Here is a 25,444-nt window from a genome sequence, read left to right as displayed (position 1 = left end):
AAGAAGCCGAGGTTGAATGTGACATCATACTTCCACCTGGCCCCCTATGTACACTTCGAAGTGGCTATCGTATTTCAAACTAAAAGCACTGCTATCGAATGACCGAATTCACTTTCAGCTACCCCCCCCCCCCAATCTCTCTATCTATCTCTATCTACCTATCTACCTACCTACCTATCTATCTACCCATCTACCTATCTACCTATCTATCTATCTATCTATCTATCTATCTATCTATCATTCTATCTATCTACATATCTATCTATCTATCTATCTACTATCTATCTATCTACCTATATCTATCTATCTATCTATCTATCTATCTATCTATCTATCTATCTATCTATCTACCTACCTATCCATCTATCTATCTACCTATCTCTCTCTCTTTCTCTCCATCCGAACTCTCTTTCTCTGAAGCTTTGCAGGCTATGTATTTTGCGCGGAGCGTGGAGGGGGTCAGTTTCTTGAAAAAAAAGGAACAACTTGCCGACACTGCCTCGACATCGAAATTAGGTCTTTTGCCTAAAATACCGAAATTTGTTTTAACATGCTTTTATTCGAGAAATATGTTTCAAGTTTGTTGTTTCAAGTATACATACTAGCTGAAATTTAGGTTGTGACAATAATCAAATATGAATGCATTCGTGGTGAATGAATGAATGAATGAATTAATTTATTTCTGTATTCATTCATTAACAATGAATAAATGAATGAATGAATTAACTAATTGATTTATCAATTAATATGAATGGATGAATGTCAGAGTCAATATATAAGTAAGGTACACCTTAAAGATTCGATTTCTTTTGGATGTTTTTCGTTCGGGGGGGGGGGATTCTCTTTTTCTTGCAGCAATTTAGGAATCGGATTTCTATAGAGTCTCGTCGATTCATCATGTGATGTTTACGTGGGATGTTTCTTATGTGCTTACCACACCATCCACCATCACGCGGCCATCAATTAGCCCAAAACGTATCCCTTTAAGTATGCTGAGGAGGGAATAGAGGGGAAGATTCCAGGTTGTCTTCCCCCATTCAGTGGTGTCCCCCCCCCCCCCCCCCCCCCCCTCTCGTTTCCTTTCAAACTTCCCTGAAAAATCAGTACATCAACTATTCACGTATCTCATCCCTGGCATCAGAACTCGTTTGGGTTTTTGTTTATATTTTTGTATAATTGAATTTAGTCTCCTCGATAACTGGAGAAGGAGAAATTAGAATGTCCTTCATTTTCATCGGAAGAGGAAGAAATTCATTCAGTTCCCACGTCGAGATGTCATGAACACCTACTCAATCGAGAACGCTGTCATGGATTTCCGACTAGTTAAGACATCTTCCTATAGCCTGACCCTATTACAGCTTGAAGGTCCTATCATGAAAGTGTTCTGTTAGTGTAAACAAATACACAAAACTATTTTAAAAAAATCACTCGAGCAAGACCTTACATCAACGAGTGACGAGCCTGTAAGTTCTTACGACACCAACGCTCTCACCCTCCCTCCCTCTCGCTCTCTCCCTCTAAACTTTGGGTGCTAGCGTGACGAGAAATTCATCTCTCTATCTCATCTCAATCATTATGGTTCATCCAAAAGGTTGACACCTCCAGTTTGGATAAACAGGAATAAAACAGAGAAAAAAAGGCACAAACATAGAGATAGAGGGAGATAGGGGGGGGGGGGGTTGGAAGGAGGGAGAACGAGAAGTGTTGCCAGACGGAAAGGATGGCTGGTGAGGGGAAATGCCCCTTCTACTCCGGCATTCAAAATCAATTTACATCGTGGGGGAAAATGGGAGGCTGGACTTGGACCTGACAGCCATCTGGATTGCTCATATAGTAAGCTGTCACTGTCTTCCGCCTCACCGTTAATCCAGTCACCCCTTGCTCTTTCCTTCCCCATCCCTTACCCTAGAGGACCAGAGGGGACGAACAGGGTCCATCTTAGATATAACTTGTGTGTCGAATCTTATAACATGCTTTGTGAAGGTGACAATGACAGTGACCGAGACTCGCTTTATACACGGTATTTCTCTATTGATGTTGGTGGACGTGTCATTAATGTGTGTGTGTGTGTGTGTTTGTTTGCTTGCTTTGGGGGGGGTATTTTTATCAATGTATTGTATCCTCAGGTTTGTCTGTATATCTTATTTCTTATTTCTTAACATTGTTTAAAGTATAATTGATGTACAGGTATATGCGTCTTTATCGGGTACGTACCAGCTGAAGAATAGTTTGTACATCAAATTCTGAAATCTTTATATTTTCATTCAAATGCAATTACGTCCCAGTCTTAAATCCTGATGTCTAACTGATCACCATTCTGAAGTCATTCAACCAGGAATAACTCATTTTATCATGTTATTTACACTTTTAAACAGAAACATTGAATTTTCATTACTTTCTTTGTGTGTGCACACGATCAATCGAAAATTGTTAGGTGATAACATCAGCTCACTCATTTGCATAATCATTATCAACTGTTCCGCAGAAATTAGAGAAACTTCAGTTCGAAATTTCGTAACTTCCTTTATTCTCATCCGATTTTGATCAAATTTCCACTGTTTATACTCGTGAGATTTTACTCCTTATCAGACTAACTTATAAATGTACTGGAATCCCTCTTTAAATAGGACTTGTAGGATCACTTATGAAACATTTAGTGTCTATCGCACAAAAACATGATTTCGAACGTTTTGTGTTGCGCAATTGCTTAGAAGTCCTTAAACCTAAACCATGTCAGTTATTCTCTTTCGAACCATCACAAGAAAATCAAGCTTGCGCATGGTTTTCTAATCTTCAAGGTTCGACTGTATAGCTCACTGTTTAAAAAGTAGAAAGTATTTTGATCAAACGGCCAACATGTATGAGTACGGGTTATTTTATCAGCACTTGCAAGGGATCCGAAGCAATTTACCGCGTGTCATGACACTTAGGGGCGTTTCGCAAGGAAAATGGAGTGCGAAGGCTATTCTCAATGGCGCATTTCCTCTCCTAAGTAGAGACTATTTTCGCCCAATCGCCAACAGAAAAGCGCAGAGTCATTAGAGGTACTTCTCAACACAAACATTGCGAGTACGGTCTTTCTTGAACACATACAATAAGGAGATGTGTAAGAAATCATGAAAACATCGTCTGATGATAAAAATGATGACGACGATGTCGAAGATGATGAGGAGAACGACGAGGAAACGAAGATAATGACGACAATCATGAGGCGGTTTCGTATTGTATCAAACTGTTACTTCAGGTAAATGAAATATTACGTCAGTGGTCATCTGTACGGTGGCAGATGATTGTGAATGACCTCCAAAGGTGTTACACTGATGATGAGACGAAGAATTCGTGTTGGAGGAACACTTCACTCAACATTATCTGCTGGACCGCATGGTGCATGCAGCTGACTAGGCTATATCTAGCCATCTTGTCAGATTAAAAAAAAATATCAGTGAATCAGATAAAAAAATATTAATGAATGAATGAATGGATGGCTGAATGAATAAATGAATGAATGAATGAATGAAGGAAGGAATGAAGGAAGGAAGGAAGGAAGGAAGGAAGGAAGGAATGAATGAATGAAATAAGACACTGATGGCCCTTCAAGGAACCTACCGGTATACATTTGGTGCCAAGATTACATAGTCATCCTCACCCAAGACTTACTCGGGTGTTACCTTCGACGAAAGTCATCATCTCTGATATCATTCTCAGGTGACAATTATGTCGTTCGCTTAAGACTCGTTTAATACGGACACTCAGTTAATGCGATTAAGGGTTTCGCATCACGCTCCAGCTGATAATACAAGAGCGACCTTTCTGCTGTCCTATTCTTTTTCTTTACTCTTTATTTTTAGTTGGCCTCCCTTTCTCAATGGTAAGTAGCCATCAGGCAGTAAGACATTTTCTTCCTCATCTGTTTGTTTAATGGGCCGAAAAGCTGTTGAATTGCGGCCTTTTGTCGGGCTTATGTACTGCTTTGTGTGTTTAGTATTATTTCTATGTACAGAAACTCATGATCACAGGGAAAATTAAGCACGATCAAGTGATGATAATGAGGTACAAATTCGATGTACTTCAACAAGAACCTGCTTTAGTGTGATTTCATGGAAATTTCACATCTCTGCCAAATAATAATCCGAAAAAAAGTTTCTTTATTCCGAACAGCGCCAACCTTCGAAATGGCGATCCTTATTTCATTTTCGGATTACCGAGTAACCTTCAGAATAGCAAACATTATTTCATTCTTTTAAGTTACAATCCTTAGTCCATTGTCGGATTAACAAACATTATTCCATTTTCGGATAAAAGAACCTTCGGACTAACGCCATTAATGTTTGGACTAATACCCCTATTTCATTTTCGGATTAACCAACATCTAGGTACATGTATAGGGAATCTGTATGTTTAAGAATAACCAAGAAGCTCAATGGAATATAAACGGACCTTATCTAATTTTCGGATTATAACGAACCTTTAAATTACGAACAAACCCGTCAGTATAATAACATTAAAAAAATCACGTTGCACTCGTCTGACAATCGTCACTCAACAACACAGACAATTTGACAGAAAGGAAAAGCAAACCTGTCTATATAATAGTACATGAATCTCATGCGAATCAAACGTCCTCTCGAGGTCCAGATTAGCCTTTTGCAAAGGTAGCTCGCAATGGACTCGCTAGCGAACAGTGGACTCGCATGCACACAGCGATCGGATCGGACCGCGCTCGCTACTCGTGCAGCTCGCCGGTCGCGCGCTGTGCGTGCGAGTCCACTGCTCTCTGTGTGCGTGTGCTGAAATTTTAGCGAGCTGCCTTTGCAAAAGGCTTGGTCCAGATGGGATGAGACTAAAATGTCCACCATCTGTCTCCTTATTCGTACGATATACCTACATTGCACATTATACGACCAAACCCTGATACATCTCGTTACATATACAGTGTTATATCCCTCATGTAAAGTTTCTTGCCTTAGGATTACACAGAACACGAACATGGTGTAGTTTTACTAGCTAGCTACGAGCAGCTGGATGCGGTGCAATTGGATACTAGCCAGCGTGATATAGTACTTTTGGAAATCCACGATCTGCACCCAATCGTGATCGTGTGATCGATATCTACATTTCTCACTTAAGAATGTACGCAGTGCGCGCAGTAGCGATACTTTTGAGCGACAGTCCTGTGGCTTGTAGCCAGCTAGCGGTAGCATGCAGCTTGCAGCGCGGTGCATGCGCGACGGCATTGATGCGATGGCGTGTGTGTTAGTGTGATCAATGCAGTTCAGCTCAATTGACAAAGTGACTGCTTCAAGTAACGGAGGAATGATCGCAGGAGAAGGACACCATATCAGGTACGAATTACGAATATACTAAAACCGATTTTGAAGATGATCTGGGTAACGAAGCCCCTTTAGGCCTACTTCTAACGTAGTCCTGGACCTCCTCGATCTTTCGGAGTTTTGCACGCTGGGATAGTGTAGCCCGTGTGAAGGAATCAACAACGTTGTAATACTCGGTGGCCTATACAGTACAGCGCAGCGGTGTCGTTCGCTACGCGCTGCATGCACGCACTGCTGCTGCACTGCTACGGTCTAACGTTAGATTTAACGTTCAGAAAACCTGCACATTTTTCCAAAAGGGAACCGTCATCACTCTAGTAAAATGCTCGAGAGGGATATAAAACAAATATCGACTGCTTTCTTTCGGGCCATGGTAAAAGTATTTGACCTCGGTGATTTCTCAACAGTGACATGTCCCTCGACTTCGTCTCGGGACATAGCACTGTTGAGAAATCACCTCGGTGCAAATAGTTTTACCATCTCCCTCTGCAGCAGTCGATATTTGTATACTATTAATGAAGTAAGAAATAGAAACATGTCCGCAGTAATCAGTCAATACACAACGATATCCAAAGGAAATGCTACATCTTGCGATGATTATTCGACTAAAGGTATAAGGAAAATACACGCACTTTCACCAAAATCTACGATTACGAAAACTCGCGATGCGCATGCGTACTAAGGAAAACATTACCTCCCCCCCACCACACACATACTTTTTTTGTTTTATGATACATACACACAACCATACACACACACGCACACACGCGCACACAAAACAAATCTAAACAGGGCAGAGACTAATTAATTGGGAGACAACTTAAGATTTAAGGTGACAATGAACCCTCTGCATGCCACATTATTTCCTGCCCATAGGTTTGTGTGTGGAATTTGTTCACATTTGACTCATTGGCACAGAAAAGGTTTAAGGGTCACTCTTACCGTTCTCCCTCAGAACGGCGACTGCATTGAGCATCTCTGGGATGAGCTCGGGGTCTTTGAACTTCATCATCTCGTCGACGTTGAACTGCTCGGGGAAGTCGATGTCGTTCATCTCGGCGACCAGTCGACACTCCCTCTCAAACTCGGCGGCGAACTGAGAGCGACAACAGGGAGACCAAAATGAAGAATTACGATAACGATGCTTTGCGTATTTAAAGAGCACTGCAGAATTTTGACGATATAATCATATCATTATTTGCATTATCATCAGTATTATTATAAAGTTTGTATCCAACAACAAACGTCTTTATCAGACCATGGGTTAGTCAGAATACTTTGAGATTATAGACATTGATATAACTTAAATATTCTATGGTACATGTAGGTACTTTTGAATCACAAACAAACCCATGCAACTATACACAGTATTAAGTGCTTTTCATTTAAGTTGATTTAATTTTATTTGATTTTTAACTGATTTGATTTCTGCATTTTCACAAAGTAGATATAAGGTAACAAACGATTTTGATTAATCATACATTCAGGAAAGAATTGATATATTACGCACAATCATGGATAATATACCAATCATGATGACTGCGTCGGGTTAAATAGAGTCAATGATGATTTTGATATGGCTTCTTTTTTCCACGTATCCTCTGCAGTTACCGGTAGGAAATAATGCTCTCCTAAATTTAGATGGAGCTAAAATTACTTTCACCTCAAACTTTGCTCATTCAACTGACTTGGCTCAAGAGGAATAATGTGTGTCAAAAATTTCGTCAAAATTAGTAGAATTGGATGTGATATTTGTCTTTATATCATTATTTCCTATATTCATGCATGTTAAACTTACTATTTAATCATTATTGATATGTAATGTGATCATTATTTAAGACTTTTTATTTGGTACCTAATATTACGATTTTTTCAGCTTTAAAGTCCAAGGTTTAATGTAATTAGTTGGTCAAAGAAAGGAAATTGGAAGCCAGTTCAGTTATGTTTAATAACATAAGATTCATGTATGTTATGGTAATAATTTATGATTGTAATTTTGCAAGGAGGTACTGAGCGACCCTACTACCTCCTTGAATTTTGTAAGACTTTTAGAAACTTTGTATCAAGCGCGGTAAAAATATGTAAATTATTATTATTATTATTATTATTATCATTATTATTACATGTATTGTTATTATCACTATTAAAGGATAGACGTCACCGTCAGAAATCTTAAGCACATGCTCTCAATTTTTAGAGTCCCTAGCTCTCATATTTCTTTCATTTCATTTATTCATTTTCAAAAAAATACATATAAATGAACAAAACAATACACAGTCACGTTCTAGGTCTGAATTGTCAAAATATGGTATAATCACAATACAATAAGTTGAAAAGCAAAGGTGCATGACATTTACTTAATAATGTTGATGATATTGAACCAACAGTTATGACAATATCAGTTTTCCAGCTCATTTTCGTCACCTTTTCATCAAGAGCCATTTGCCTTCAGATCCTATGTCCAATTTCGTCTAATTGTAGTTCATATTTTTTTGTGAATGAAATTTGAAAATTGAGCATTGAAATTCTTGTTTGCCACAGAGCGAGTTAGAAATTACTCGGAGTATCTTTTTTTTCAAACGGATTCAATATTTTCTAGTCGACTGTTATGAATACAGAGGGTAAACCAGATCGCGTCATGCAGGTACTGTATCTGTGGTCATACATGCTACCTTCATGCAGATATTATTTTTCTGTGTGTAGGTCGAACGGTGAGCAAATGACTGCAGTGAAAAGAAAGTGTGTTTTTATGTGTAAGAGCGGCGCAAAAGTGATGAGTAAACAATTCGATTAGGGCAATATTTGTAGCATTATTCCATATACAAGTGTAGCTATAGGTGAAAATTTTGGGTGGAACTTTGACGACATTTACTTCCAATAGACGGAATTGGTTTTGCTGTCTATTGCTCAACTATTGTGACTGACGAATTTGAATTACAATTGACGCAAACGGATGACAAAGCACTAAAGTGAGTGGCAATGTTTTAGAATTAACTGAAAACAAAGACGAAATGGAAACGAGTATTGCCACATTCCACAGTGTCCCAGACACAAATTAAGAATACATTTCTTTTCTTTTCTTAATTGAATGGAATGATGACAATAAACAATGACAACGAAAGCTGTAACTTTGCCAATAGAAGCAGAACATGATCACAACAATCATTCCCATGGTCGTGATTGTTGATTGAAAGTAGCCTTTTTCTAAGACTCTCGCAGTTCCTTTTTTTTCACAGTGGCGAAAATCGAGAGAGAGAAAAGCCAAACCGAGACATCTGCAAATATGATTATTATTCATGAACTGGGAGACAGGCTCACAAGTGCTCCTCTCATATGATAATTCAGTGAGACACTTGAATAGACCATTAGAATATCACGAGTTGCACGTCGGTCGCATTGTCTAATGCATATTCATGAGTTGTTCGAATAGAGCTCTGCCGATTGGTTGCATTTTTGTAACCAGCATTGAAAGGGCCAATTTCGTCAATTCATATGCATAAAAATCGATAGGCCCACTCTCTGGGGCTTGCCTCTGCCTGGTGGCTTGCCTCTGTCTCTCCTGACAACCCTCTGCTAGCTCTTCTTTCAATAAAATACAACGAGAAAGTCTTTAACAAAGGCTAACGTGCAGATTTTGAGAAGAACAAAGTTGTGAAAAAAAAACCCGGGAAGTGAGATAATGATATTTTGGCGACGGTAAGTGATATCGATAATGACGATTAAAGCGATGAAAATGGGAAGAATATTTTCCTCCTAAAACGCACACAAAATGAGTATGACACTTATGCACGAGTTTCATAAAGTACACTGTATATTTGATAAATGTATAAATTTATAAATGTATTCATAGTTCGTCTCCTCTCCATTAAACAAGCAACGTCACGCGGAAAAAGGAACATACGATTTTTCGCAAATCAATGTGACACAAATTGCAAAGGGGTCGATTCATCGTCACACAAGTAGTACTGTGGGAGTTTTTGGCGTTGAGACTCTGTGTCTAAATCGAGCTGCTAATTGATTCCTTGTTCTTTTCTAGGCGCCTATTCCATTTCCCGTGAACCTACAATCCACATGGCTTTCCATGAGATCTGAAAAATTTGACCCGATGAACGCAACACGATCCGCTTCTCTAGCGGTATTAAACATTAAATAAAATACTGACTGTACGGGTTGTATACCTTCTCAACAAGGAAATGCTTTGGAACATGTGACGAACAGGTATCGGAAGGAGATGCTGGTAGCTGCAAAACTTATCGCTTCTGATGCCCTTCACTCCGCGACCGCACGCCCAGACAATTTAATACATCATAAAGACGAAAATGTTACGTAATGATAATGCCTGTTCATGTGTAAACACGATGCAGTATGTCAATCAAAATAGAATTAATGTTTCTTCACCGAGTTTCCTTATAACGAGGTAAATTATTTGGTCGTTATCTCGAGCAGCCTAAACTTCCTTGCAAAGACTAGCTTTGGAGCAAACGGTGTGATGTACTCCATTTCCCGGATGTTGGGATTGTTTTTATTGGTTCACCAATGTTGTCTGTCATTTTCAAACGTCTCCATACAAGTTCCTATTGCATGAGTAATTTATTTTGATTCGAACTTTGCTAACTGAACTGTGTGGTATGGTTTTAACTGAAGAAAAACATTGAAGCAAAAGACTTCTTTTGATATGATATTGTTGTCATCAAAACATCCATGAACCACTGTCGTCCTGCTAAAAAGAGAAAGAAAAAAACCCAAAGTTTGCCGAACGTTTCATTCAACCATTACTGTCTATAGCCAAATGATATGGTAATTTTTAAGTCCAGCCAGACATAGATTTCATACTCCTTTGAAGTATTTAGCAAACGTTTTCTCAAGCGAAATTTACCTACCTTAATTTTTACAATGTATATCACTGACACTGGTAGCAACTACATTAAAGCATGCACCTCAGATTCTTTATAAACTTTTTTTTTTTGTTTATTACAAAGCTTTTCTACCAAGTAAACTTGGATTGAGTAGAGCATCACCGCACACACTCACCTGCATGACTGTTAGTTCGCCTGTCTCCAGGCGGCCGAACACGTTGGTGGATCGCCCATGGGACACGACCTTTCTGATGAAATCCCTAAAATATGAATGGATATAGGGAGGAGGAAGGGGGAGGAGGAAGAGGAAGAAGAGGAATTGGAAATTGGAGATTGGTAGGAGAGATAGAAAAAGGAGAGAGTTCATTACTCTTTGATTTTATTGCGAAAACGAGTAAGGTCATATAAAGGTTTGTTGAATTATGAACTTAGCTTTGTGAAATTCTATAATGATCAACAAAAAGACAAGAATAAAACGTTTGTAATATTAAGTCAACCTACTGACGCCTTGTATATGTATACGCACACATTAACATTAACTTAAAACAAGAAGGATATCTTTGCGTATATATATATATATATATATATATATATCGGAATATCTCTATTCTTTATCTCCTCCACCTTTCTTGTAGGGTTTTAGTTTTCTTCTGCTATCAATATCCCTCACACTCTTCTGTTTAATCTCTCTATTGCCGCACAAACTTTGTCAGTGACCTCAACTTGGGCGTATAGGACGGATTCGCCAAGTCCATTCAAGCACTGATAAAACCAGCTCCTGATGAAAATGTCGGTCTCTAGGGCATATGCAGTGGCGAGGAGCCGATGACTTTGCAGCTTCATTTACACAATTATACTTTAGAGTGATGTCGTGAAAGTAAAAGCCCCTGAAAGAAGATATGAGAATGTCCTTCAGACTAGCTAAATACTATCCACGCTCGGGAGGAGAGCACCCCGAGCCAACAAGCAGAGGACCTCGGGAGGTAGAGGCTGGGGACACGGACGACTAAAGGGGAGCTTCCTCTTCGTGTGCGGGTGCTCCATCCTCCAGCAAAGTGTCAGTAGCGATGTTGACATATCTTGTTATTATCGGTCCGCCCCCCCCCCCCTCCTCCATCTCATCCATTTCGACACGTTTCTTGTGAACAAGTGCCAAGTCATTCGGAGCCGTGATCCAAAATACAGAAAGAGAAAGCTTTCTAATTTTGGAGACGTGAAAGGTGACGGTAAATATTCAGGTCTATTTTTCACAGATTTGCATTCACGGAATTCTATCCTGTTATAGAGCCATATGACTGGAAGATACACTCTCACACGTTCTATAAACGTCTTGTGATCACCACTTGTCCTCTTCATTAAACCGCATAGATTTTATCGTGACACATTTTCTAACTCAGCAGGTGCAAGGATAGTCTTGTCTTTGAAATGCTTACTCATTTCATTTCATTTCCGTGTCCAAAATAATGCAAAATTATTAGTAAGTAGCAATAACCATTTGCACAAGCAGGTGGATAGGCATTTCATTGGGTAGTACAATAAAATAAATACAAATAGGTACATGAAATAGATATAAAACAACCATATGTACGTATACCTGCAAAAACATGCTATCTATAAGTGCATACAAATATTATATAGATCTACATAAAATAAGTTTACGAAGATAAAAATATGAAAACTCAAGACAAGGAATCCAACTTCTCGCCTGTCGTGCTTGCTGTACCACTGTGAACGACGGTCAACGGGTCAACAATGGCGGATCCAGAGGGGGCGCACCAGGCGCGTGCCTCCTCTTTATTTTTTTTTTAAACAAAAGAAATAAAAAGAAAAAGAATGGTGGGGGGAAGGGGGCGAGTGCGCCCCCCTTTAATTTTTTTAAAGGCGCCTCCCCTTTACGGAATTCCTGGATCCGCCCCTGGGTCAAGCAACTTGGAGGAGGAGGGGGCAACTCTACCACATTGTCATGTTCAAGTTGGCTTATATAGGCATATATAGGTATATCAGAATGACAAAAACCAGTACAAATAGGGTGTAAAAAAACTAGGCAATCTCAACGTTTTCTTATGGTTCTGAGTGTAGTCGTAGACATCAATATACGGGTTTGTGTAATCGTGACTGGTTAACGGTGTCGGCTTGATTATCATTGTCCGTCTCCTACTTTATGAACCATAGTTTCACTTTTCTGCAGAAAAGATCTACATATTTATTATGTATCAAGAAAAATATCGCGCACTATCTCCCGGATCTTAAACGGAATGCAATGGCATAGAGGACGATTGGTGGACCTACGAGAAGAGGAATTAAGCTGCAGAGCATGACAAAAAATTCACAAACAAACAAGCAAACGCACACACACACACACACACACACACACACACACACGCACGAAGACATTGGATGTGAATGACAACGTCTTTGACACATTTCGAACCCGAAGGCATCGGCGACAACAATAGCACAGCATTAAACGAAGAACTCGTAAGGGAGATGGCTAGAAAAAAAAGGGTCATACTCATTCGTTGATATGAAACGGAGGATCGGTTATACAAAAGAATCCACCTGTTGAAAGGGTTACATGCTCTGGGTCAATCGATCTGGGAGAGAACACTTTTAGATGCTGTCCCATTGTCCGGCGCCATCAAGGAGACCTCCTCCCCTTCCCCCTCCCTCCCCTCTATCTTCCGATCATTAAGTAAGAAGGTTAAAAAGTGTGACGAGACATAAGTCAGCAAAAAACATGATACGAGTATGACTACGCTACTAATTAGAAGGAGTAATGAAAGATGTCGGCAGCCGTCTCATTACCTTCACTTAATTCAATCTAATTAATTCAATTCATTTCATTTTCTTATACCTCTCATATCGGGTTACATTCAAAACAACATGAGCACAGATTATAGGCTTTGGTAATTGAAACAAATAAAAGAATAAACATAATATATCAATATGTATAAAAGGACCTACATACATAGTGAATTTAAAAAAAAACTGGTGATGCATTTTTGGCCAATAAAGAATAAATATGTGTATTTCACTCAATTTTTCGGCGTCTCACGCCTTCTTCAGGAGTCTTGGCGACGAGTGGTATGTCTTTGAAAATTTGAGTCAAATAAACTATATTAATTTGACCAAAAATGTATTCAAATGAGCCAATACGTGAAATCTAAACTCGCGAGGAACAAGATGGCCAAACAATTGTTTGATATCATGATTATATCAGACCAAGGAAGTACTAGGTGAGTCTCGCCCAGTCCTTCCTTCATTAGACTGCAGTATGGAGATAAAGAAATGTTTTGAATGTTTAACTTAATATATATATATATATATATATATATATATATATATATATATATATATATATGACAGGCTCCAGTAGCACTGTGTATAATTCAGCTTCTGAGAAGACTGATTGTTAATGGTTGACTGTACTCTCTGGGTGGCAGAGATAATTATTCAATCAATAACAGGTTTTGTTGAGACCATCAAGCCTGAGTGCGGAACGGAAGAAGCAATTCATTATTCTGTGGTTCCACAAACGAATCGGTGAGAGCCAAGGTCTTGGATCATTGTTAACAGTAAAATGTATTCATAGATCATTAAATACAAGAGTTCCTTACGAACAATGCTCTACGTCCCCCTCCCTCTCTCTCTCTCTCTCTCTCTCTCTCTTTCTTATACACACACACACACACACACAAACACACACACACACAAACACACACATATCATATATCATATTATATTATAATACATTATAGTATGTCTCATCGTATTTGTCGAGGGTCAGGAATAAATCAACGAAGTTAAAGCTGTTCAGATAGAATCCCCCTTACTAACTTTGCAAAGCATTCATTAACGGAAAGTAATATCTAATGGCAATTTTAGCAAGTACTTAAGTATATAAATTCATAGCAAAGCAGATTTGCAATATTGTTAAACACGTCTGTTGATTTAAAAAAAAACTAGATGAAAAGAAACACAGTCACTACCACAGACTTGCACTTTTTGTAGGTTGTATTCTCTGTTGGCGTCCCGTTCCTTACGCTGTCAGAAATTAAAAATGATTAATAACAAGACAATCACAATCCTCGAACTGCACTTCAGTGAGTTCACACGAGGACGCCTTGGGTCTTAGCGTTGAAGTCTCAAGTGGTCCAATTCTAATTAAGTTTGAGATAGTAGCCCCTAAGGGCTCCCTCAGAAGTTGCTTCCAATTTGGTTTGATTTGATCAAGACCTTGTCACTGAGTTGCCTCGGCTGAGGAACGTGTTCTGGGTGTATCCTTCATTTAGTTCATTTCCTCCGTAGATTTACGGAGACGTGAGTGGTCGAAACTTTCAGAGGGGGATCCTTACGTACCTCTACTAAACCAGACCAAGGAGATAGTACCTCCTTACCCAGACCACGCCTTCTTTGATTGTCTATACCAAACCCGCCTATGCGAATCTATAATATATATATATATAAATATAATGGGTGATTTTAATATAGATTTGCTAAAACAGAATAATATGTCGCAAGATTTTTTGGACATATTTTTGTCTGCCTCTTTTTTACCCTTAATATCTAAACCCACACGTATAGTTAATGAATCTGTTTCTTTAATTGATAACATTTTTTGTAACATTCTTCCTCCTCCTGATTCTTTTGTAGTACTCTCAGATATCACCGATCATTTCCCCATCTCGACTGGTTTTTCTTTAAATGGAGCAGTTAATAATAAAAACAACAATATATTTAAACGAAGAATTACTCATGAAAGTATAGCCAGGCTAGGTGCTAGCTTAGACACCGCAGACTGGTCCTGTATCTTTGATACAGATGATGTTAATTTGTCTTATGAATATTTTATGAAGATTTTTATCCAACATTTGGACATTTGTATTCCAAAACGTAGAGAAAAATCAGCTAATTACAAAAAAATACCCAGGCTCCCATGGATTTCAAAATCGCTCCTGCGTTCAATAAATAGAAAGAATAATTTATATTACAGATTTAAAATGAAACGTACTGAGCAATCAAAGTTGAAATACACTAGTTACAAAAATACTTTGACGAAAATTATACGAATAGAAAAGAAAAAATATTATACTAATCAGTTACAATTTTACAGGCATGATATGCAAAATACATGGAAAGTTTTAAAGCAAGCCATGAATATATCAAATGTTAAGTCAAATATTACAAAAATTAGATTTGATGGTGAAATTTTTGAAGATTCTCAACAAATTTGTGATGTTTTGAATAACCATTTTTCTTCAATTGGGGAAAGCCTGGCAAGTAATATTCCTCCCTCCACAAAACATTTTTCCGAATTTTTGGGTCCCCCAAATTCTAGTTCAATATTTTTTAATCCAACATACACTCAGGAGATAATTAATATTGTCTCTGATTTCAGTTCCAAAAAAAAGTGCTGGACACGATGACATCAGCAATTTTCTTTTAAAGGGGGTAATATCGTCAATTGCGGATCCCTTAGCTCATATATTTAATCTATCCCTTTTTAATGGCACCTTCCCCGAAAGTATGAAAATAGCAAAAGTCATCCCCTTGTTTAAAAAAGGTGACAAATTAGATGTAAATAATTACCGACCAATTTCTTTGTTAAGTGCATTGTCAAAAATTCTTGAAAAAATTATTTATAAAAGAACTATTAATTTCTTTAAATTTAATCATATATTTACGAATTCTCAATTTGGATTTAGGGAGAAACATAGCACCACACATGCATTATTGAGTTTTATAGAAAAAGTGGCACATGCTATCGATAAATCTTCTCATTTGATAGGTTTGTTCCTGGACTTCTCCAAGGCCTTCGACACCATCAATCATGATATTTTACTTAACAAATTACACCATTATGGAGTGCGTGGGAAGGCCTTGGAGTGGTTCAGGAGCTACCTCATGAACAGGAAACAATATGTTTCTTTAAATGGTTGTAATTCACAAATATTAAATATCAAATGTGGGGTGCCACAGGGAAGTTTATTAGGTCCACTGTTGTTTACTGTTTACATAAATGATTTTTGTAGATCATCAGATGTTCTTTCTTTTATTCTTTTTGCAGACGACTCAAATCTATTTTTTTCACACAATAATCTTTTTACCCTTGTTAATACAATAAATTTAGAATTAGAAAATGTTGCCCAGTGGATAAAAGCAAATAAGCTATCTCTTAACCTTCAAAAAACAAAATATATGCTCTTTAGTAATTCTACTGAGGCATTACCTGTTGATATTGTTTTAGATGGTACTCCACTCGAAAATGTCTCCCATATAAAATTTCTTGGAGTAACAGTTGACAATAAGCTGTCCTGGAAATTTCATATTGACAGTATATGTAAAATTATTTCACGTAATATTGGTATAATTAATAAGCTTAAGTTTTGTTTTCCTTTGTCGTCCCTGCTCGTATTATATTCATCCTTAATATTGCCACATTTAAGTTACGGTATTCTCGCGTGGGGAAATACATATAAAACATTCTTAGATAAATTACTTTTATTGCAAAAGAAATCACTCCGTGTTATATGTCATACTGCATTTTTGTCCCATACTGACCCACTATTTTATGAGCATAAAATATTGAAAATTAATGATTTGTATTTGTTTAATCTAGGACAATTTATGTATAATTATAATAAAAATAATCTCCCAAATATATTTGAAACAATGTTTCAAAGAAATCAATCCATTCATAATTATCCAACACGGCGATCAAATGATTTCCATTTGCCATTTCTGAGAACTTTGTTGGCTCAAAACACATTTATTTACGACGGGCCAAAGTACTGGAATTCACTTCCCAGTAACATTACTACTGCTCAATCTCTGAATTCCTTTAAGAATAAATTAAAACCATTTTTATTGAAACTTTACAACATCCAACAGAGTTAGTTTCCCTTTATCATCTCAGTCAAGTCATCATCTTTTTTTTTTTTACATAAGTCCTCCTATTAAACTATGTCCCTCTCTGTGTTCTAAATATAACGATGTGTTTTTTTTTTCTCCTGCATTCTTACCAACATAACTACGTATAAAAAATGTTTTGCATTACATTCAATCCAGCTTGTATTTTATCACTTATTTTACATTATGAAATCCAGATTGCTTGCGTCCACGATGGCACATGCTGTAGTTCCCTCTTTTTTCTCCCTTTTTTTCCTCTCTTTTTTTCCTCTTCTTTTTCCTTTCCTTTTCTCTCTTTTTCCTCTTCCCAATCATTTTGATGTCAGTTGACATCGGTTCGTTTATTGTGTTTTATATTGATGTTTTGTGTATTTTTCTGAGGGTCCCATATCGTACAAGCTTTGCTTCTTAGTGGGACCCTCCACTTCCATCCTCATCCTTAGTTGACTTGTATTATACGCTTTATGTATTTAACAAAGATGTAATCACATCTACTTTTCACTTTCATAATTTTCTTATGTACCTTTTCAAGTTTTGTTCTGTATCACAAATATCCCGTGTATACGCAATGTACATAAAGTTCTTTGTTCATTTTGATGGAGGTGAAAATAAAGTTGAAAGTTGAAAGTTGAAAGTTGAATCCTCCTTGTCAAGTGACACGTATAGCATCTCGTGAATTTAGAAGTAGCTTTACTGCAAAGTCACCGCATTACAACGCACGAACCAAGTCGAGCGGTAATAGGCGATGGCGTGAACATAACTGGGTTGGAAAGTTCGGAGAGATTGAAATAGATGGTAGTCGTCTTTTCTCAGAGTTCGAATTCTAGAAACCAATTTAGCCCACAGTTGATGTAATACCACATCATGGCGAGGAAAAAATATGAAAAATAACAACAGTAGCCGGTACGACCTATACTTGAATGTACCGACTCTCTCAGTCTTCTTCTCCATATTATACTGCATTTATTATACACTCCCACAAACACACACACACACACACACACACACACACACACTTTATGATATACTTTATTTGAATTTCATTTGATATCAGGTCCATGTTAACAATTAAATTAATATGAACAAAAATAAGCAGCTGTATTCTCTCTTGTGCTGCTAAATCATGTTTGGGGTTTTTTTTAACATACAGTACAATATATTTTAGGGTGGGGTTTTTTTTTGTTCAAATCTTACCATGTATAAGAAAAATGACACAAAATTGTGCATGACTCTCAGATAAAGCTATCTCGATCAACTTAACACGCACACACACACACACACGTGTAAACTGTATAATGTCCAAGAGCATTCACAAACCCAAACTCGCACACACTTTTGGCAATGAGAGAGAATTTTATTCAAGTGTGAATTTCTTAAATGCATAATGTTTGTAGGGCCAAAAGAAGCATTGTTGAAAATGTGTGTCGAAAGAGAAAATGGATAAAAAAAAATCATTAGTATAAATTCAAATGATGTTTGACATGCGTGTACACCGTTTGGATCAGTGGGGGGGGGGGGGTAAAATGCAGCATAAAAGAGAGGGAAAAATACTCATAAATTTATGGATGGAAGTCTCCTAATTTTTCAGTGGTGAATTTAAATTGATATCCATATACACCACCGTTCCGCTACAACGGCGTTCTCGCTCTGACATCTGGAAGCTGCGGTTGATATCACATGCGTCCATTACGCTCACCACTCTAACCCTAACACAATTTGAAATAGGGATAAGGCATGTTATGCACGAGGGCAACGTCCTTTTTGTCTGCAGTCGGTCAGTTGCCTCACGCATCACTTACCTGAAAGGGGAAATTACAGTGGTCTGACAACACCATTCCACCTTGATGAAAAAAAAAAATAATAGCAATTTGATAAAAACGTGACCAAAATATAATCCTACTATAAAGTCTGTTTGGTGTGGACCAGCAAAGACCTAATAGACCTGTGGTACTTGTAAAGGGCACGCAAACCATCATATCATTAGAATTGCTGTTGGAAATAAAAATTCATTTGAACTGAATTGAATTATGCTATCTATTCATGTTAAATAGGTGAATGTAGATATGATTCATAATACAAGTGAATATATAATGATGTAAAGCTTTAATAGTTGTTACTCTAACATTTATTTTGTAGACTTTTTTATCACGAGGAGATTAATGTATCTATCTTATAAGTGGTTTAATCGTTTTGACTTTATCGATATTGGAAGGATTTTACCATTTTCTGAGAAAATGACGATGATAATAGATGTCCGAAAGTTTTACATAAAATGTTTTCCACCGCCGATGAGGAGGAGAGAAGCGAACGACCGGGTTAACCTCGGCGTACAGACGGGTGTCTCCCGGGCGCATGATGTTTGTCTGTACCCTATGTATCATAATAATTATATGCAATGGAGTCGTTGTTTATTACGCTTCCTGCCTTCCCGTTTCTTGAAAAAAGCACCAGAGTAAAATTGGCCTGTTACCAGGACAACATGACTCGTTAACACAAGTAGCGAGTGGTCGGGACATTCAGAAAGAGAGAAAAAAAATATTGAGTAATGTTTGAGGTTGAGGTTACGAAAAAAATACGGTCATACCATGACGAACAGATATGATACAAACACGTCACAGCAACTCCAATCAGCGATTGTAACAACCTTGCAAATTCCCATTGCCGTTTGTGCAAACATTGTTATACATACAAAAACGTTTTGGTTTACACCACCAAGCGGTTTTATTTGCTGTGGAAAGCCAAGACATTTCTTGAACTTTACAAGTTTAGCAATGTGTAACTTTGCGTTAAGTTTGGATGTGCTACATGCCGATGCCTTTACGATGCTAGCCCGATGCTCTACAGATAAAATGGAAACTCGAGTCAACAGTGAAGATAATCTTTACAAAATGCAGAATGTAAAACTGCAGACATCACTGAAAGCTTCGCTAATATTGGATCAACGCAAAAAAAAAAAAATGACGGACACGTTCTTACAAATTTACATTTGCTTTTTATATAAAAAAAGTGATGCCACACAGCATTATATGATTATGCAATTTAGATCAGACGATGACATCATCACCTAACAATTCAACTTTTTCAAAGTGTCAAGCAAAAATTCAATAACATAAAAAAATGCAGATTGTACAAAATGTATTTCCATTTTTACCGCTACGACACCATCTCTTCGTATCGCCCTTATAGTCACGCAGTCATGAATACTTGAAAGCATAAAAACCCTCAGTACTTTACTTTTACCTATTTTGTATTGTAAATCTGGCTTTGCTGTTCGTTTGATTTGAATCTACTTCATTTATTAAAGCAATTTAAAACGTGGAGAAGAATTTTTCTTTGAGCGCCTTCCGGCGAAAACCAGAAAGAAGATGACTACACGGCCTTTTATATGCCGAAAGCTGCTTGTTTGTGTTTGCTTGCTGGAAAAAATGCGTACACAATAAGTTCGCCACAATAACAACTCTCCAGAGAAGTGACCCCGTTCACTCGTCTCGATACATACCATCATCATTATCATGAATTCAATACGACCGAGGACACAAGCAAATCACACTGTCAAAAGTAACAAATACGTAATAAATTCAGAACAACAGGGGACTCCCGGGTTACTTATTTACTTCTTGGATGACACTTCGTTCCAGGTAGATACCGTCTGCTGAGCAGTCCTTTGGTGCGGGAACCCTTTGCCCTGATAAGAGGGGACGGCATCATTTGCCCGTTTTCTGGTAAGGATGTTGGATGGGTTACAGTTCGTTATTCCGAGGTTCGTTATTCCGAAGGTTCGTATGTCCGAAAATGAAACAAGGTTCGTGATTCTGAAGCTTCGATATTACGTATAGGCCTACCGTCTGTTCGTTTTCAGATAAATGAATCTTATTTCATTTTCGGATTAAGCGAACCTTAAGAATAACGAACCCTGTTTTATTTTAGGAATTAACGTACCTTCGGAAACGAACATTCGGAATAGCGCTACAAAATAATGTTCGTATCAACGAGCCATTTTTCATAAATAACGAATCTTGTTTTATTTTCGAAATTAACGTACCTTCGGAAACGAATCTTCGGAATAGTGCTACAAAATTTGTAAGGATCAACGAACCCTTTTTCATTTCCTGATTAATGAAAATGTAAGTCGCCTACAGGAAATTTGCGTGTTTTGGAATAACGAACCTTCGGAATAACAAACCTCACTTCATTTTCGGATTATGAACCTTCGGAATAACAAACATTATCCGAGGACCTCTTCAGGGGGTTTGCACCTTATTCTTCGACAGGAAGCTACAGAAAGCTTTCCACTTCCCCACAGCTGGTGATGGGAAATACAATGTACATAGAATCTAATATTGCCGATTACGACAGAGTTCGTTATAAGCTTAAGATCAGTGTGTAGTTTTAGTGTTAATGTGATTATAGTTATGGTATCACCTCCTCAGTATTTTGCATTTCGATATTGATATTTATATTGTATTGTGTTTCGGGATTCGTATTTTGACTATAATGGGTATACATTTGAATTCGTTCTGGGTTCGATGACAAACTGGTTTTTACCCTAAATGAACAAAACAAAACAAAACAAAACAATGAAGGCGTAGGCCGGCGTTAATACTTCGAAAGGATGAAAACAAAAACAACTGAATGAACGAATGAGTTCTAACAACGCTGTTCAAACAATCCTTAGTTGAACTAAAACTGATTCATATCTAATGAATAATCACATCCAGGAAGCTCAATACTATGAGTAATTAAACTCAATTTTGGAAGACAGGTATGTGATCTAACAATGTTTGGTTCGTTTCGATTTTTTTTTTTTGTTCTTTCATTTTTGGTTTTGGTTTCTTTGTTGTTGTTTTCCAAACGACGCCACGAACGCTATTGCCCGCAACTGCAACAAACGAGGCCGTAATGTTTACTGGTGTGTGGTATAACACGAAGATGACCATAATACATCTATTGTGTAGGGGGTAAAGAGGCCTTTGACCATGGAGCAAGCTTTTGGGTTTTGTTCTGTTTTCTATTGACCTGTAGAATACGGGTCGCTATGCCTTATTTGACGGAGTGCTAAAGTCCCCCATTATAGGACCTCAGTCGAAATTCATGTAATGCACAAAACACAAACACACTCAACACAACACACACACGCACTCTATATGTGTATATATCAAACAAGACAATAGAAAGAACATCTTTACGCATTCGTATACTAGTAAATATACATATGTATGTATATATATATATATATATATATATATATATATATATATAATATGCAGTTGGAACTAGATGCAATTATAGTTTTACTTGAATGAAAACGCCACACAGCGCATTTGTTGACAATATTGCTCCCATCATCTGCGTGCTGAGCCAAAACTCAAAATCTACCCGCAAACATAACCTTAACCCTTACCCAAATCCCAATCCTGACATCAAACTAAACCTGAAAACTATCACAGCCCTAACCCTTACCCTATAAGTCCTTGGAGAAAAGACGGGAGCAATTGTCGCAGGAGCAAATGTCGTGTCACGGTTAAGAGTACGCCGGTGCCAAAGGGGAAGAGTGTATTAACAGACATGCATAATATTGACAAACCCTCATTTATCCCACGGTGTCCCTTCGTCACGGGAGCAGCCAGGAGGTATTTTCTTCCCATGCGGTGTTATAGGCCTACACCCAGGTAGGATACGCTCCGACGGTAAAGAATTTTTGGCGTCTATCAAAACTGGCCAAGCGAAAATTTGTCATATCGGGTAACAGTGTGACATCTGAAGAGAAATCATCGAATTTCCCGTCGGACACGTACGACACAGTCAGGTACTCTGAACCTTCAATGGCGCCTATCTATATCGGTACAATTCTCAATTTCTATAAGCTGAATCAATAATCTCAAACGTAAATCTCGAGGCAAAGCATTCTCTTCTTTCGTCAAAATTGTCAGGTACATTTTGACACTTAAGCCATCCATGTTCGACTTGTTAAGATCCTGACGTCAGAACTGTCACTTCATCAATGTATCAACATCCAGCAAAAAAAACAAAACAAAAACAAAAACAAAACAAAAACAAAAACAAAAACAAACAAAGCAAAGCAAGAAGATACAGAGAAACAAATACATTGTACAACAAAAACTTGTGTAGCAAAATTGTTTGTAATGAGTTTTAACACAAGCATCGCATCGCATATATATGGTACCATCAATATATGTATGGTACCATCAATGTATATGATATATGTGTATGTATCTGCATGAGCAATGATATAATGCAGGAACCAATAAAATCAAATAAAATCAAATCAAATTATGCATCATCGGTGAAAAGTGAAAAGTGAAAAGTACAATAATTATAAAGAATATGTTTTCTTGTTTTAAATCTCAAGCGATCAATAGATTGGGGGACATCTCAGAAATCCTGGTCAAGCGATTGAAGACCTGCACATATCTCAATTTAATCTACTACTGTTGTCTATGCCATGCGCCTCCTCTCCTCCCCTGCCCCCCCCCCCCCCCCAACTCTTCGTCACCGGACAAAAGGTTTGATGATGGGATGAGATTTGTACCATATGATGATAGTGTGAATAAGAGGCGAAGAAAAACGGGAATCGAAACCGGGGAGCATCATACCGCGCGTCGTCCTATCAGTCCTATATATCACCAAGATGTCTGGTTGTTTCCGACGTTTGTTCCTATCATTCTTGGCAGAATGGAGCCGATCGCTTCAGGACGTTTCGTTCCCTTTTCACATTTATCTTATGCTCTCTCCTCTATGTCTGTGTCATCGGCGACTTCGAATGAGGCCTAGAGCCAAAATATGAGTATAGATACTTTTACACTCCACAAACAGACTGCAACTGGCGCTCCACGCGCTCTGTCAGATATTGGTATTGATAGCGTTAAACTAGACGCACTCGGAAAGCGCAAACACCCGTCGAGGTCATGGGGTCACTAAAACGTCACAGATTGCTATCCGCATCCTTTACTGAAATCCTGGGTAGAGATCATGAACCTGGTTTACTGAATAACAAAGAGAAAAATAAACATCTAATCCATTTACCAAGACTGTCTGATGCTGACAATTTCATGAAATTTGTTCTTAACCTTTCGAGTAATGTTGGGAAAAGATAAACAAACAAACAAACAAATAGTCGCCGGCAAATATTCCCTCCCCTGCGCGCAGGTGATTACACTGAGTCTTATAATCCCACTACTGTTGAAACTGCCCTTAAATACGCTGTACCAGCAAAATGAAGATGTATGACACCTTCACTGAGAGCAGATTTTGGTCTCATGTCGACGTTCTCTTCTCTTGCCACCTGTTTCCAAAAGAAACCACCTTGGCCTTATATCAACGGGAGATTTTATCTGTCCTGTACAATTTGACGGTCTACTTGCTGCATTTTCAAAAGATTGCACGATAAGATTTTATGAGAATTCACAAGTTGACCGCCACTGCATTCTTTCCCATTCAAATCGAGGGAAAAAAAGAAACCAACGTCTCGGCGAGATCAGTGGGTTAGTAGTTGCGATGCGACTGAAACTAGTGTAATGGACCGTGTTTTTGCAATTTATTACAATTTATGGATGTTTCTTTTTAAACAGCCTGTAACGAAGCATTACATTCACCTATACATACTGCTTCCTGTTAACCTCCATAGGCAGGAGTTATCCCTTAGTTGCTGTGAAGTTGGACAAGCCTCCGGCAGACTTTATGGTTGTTATGGGGCAACTTTTGTAAACAAAGCATGCATAAAATCTGAATACATTACAGAATCGGTCTATTCCGTGGAATGAATACGCACGAACTTATTGGGCGTAGTGCGTATAATGCGACTTGTAAAGAGATAATTATCATGGTAATGACACATAACGGGCTCATCCTGGCGTCCTTCCAGCTCACGACAGGTGCTGAAAAAAAAGAAGAAAATAACAATATTGTCGCTTCATGTATGTCACGACGTAGTCTTGTGTGGGCTTGTAGAAAATATGTTAGCTCGAGGAATCTAGAGTAAAAAATTGGAAGCCAGCTTTTCAGCATACACAGTAGGTCAAGTGCACTGAATCCAATTAGCCCAGTTCTGAGGCGAAATTAATAACGTTAGACTACCTGATTTGAATCCTGGCACGCTTAAATCATTGTCCCATTTTATGAATGGCTGTATCCATACAATTGCATGCCTATTGCAAAATGAATTTACATGAAATTAGACTTCCAAGGAAGAAATATTCATAATTCGGTATTTATTTGCATATCAGTGACGACTGAAATGGACCACTAATGAAAATGTAATTGATGTTTGTAAAATGAAACTTTGAATTAATTCTCTCCACTTTGCACATTCCACGTTTATAGATTTACTAG

At 37.9% G+C, this 25,444-nt stretch overlaps 1 protein-coding gene across 1 annotated transcript in view; it reads right to left on the bottom strand.

Annotated features, from left to right (window-relative positions):
• Positions 1–25,444, bottom strand: part of LOC139745461 (bifunctional epoxide hydrolase 2-like) — a 75,041-nt gene that overhangs the window by 34,827 nt on the left and 14,770 nt on the right. The window contains exons 2-3 of the mRNA XM_071655851.1: positions 10,362–10,446; positions 6,273–6,426 (exon numbers count right to left, since the gene is read on the bottom strand). Coding sequence (XP_071511952.1) covers positions 6,273–6,426; positions 10,362–10,446 — 239 coding nt within the window. The remainder of the gene's footprint in view (positions 1–6,272; positions 6,427–10,361; positions 10,447–25,444) is intronic.

Source organism: Diadema antillarum, unplaced genomic scaffold, assembly GCF_040938485.1.
Source record: "Diadema antillarum isolate AM-2024a unplaced genomic scaffold, OU_Dant_1.0 seq00001268_RagTag, whole genome shotgun sequence".
Lineage (NCBI taxonomy): Eukaryota > Metazoa > Echinodermata > Echinoidea > Diadematoida > Diadematidae > Diadema > Diadema antillarum.
Note: the sequence above shows the minus strand (reverse complement) of the source record. Positions and strands in the feature narration are given on the sequence as shown.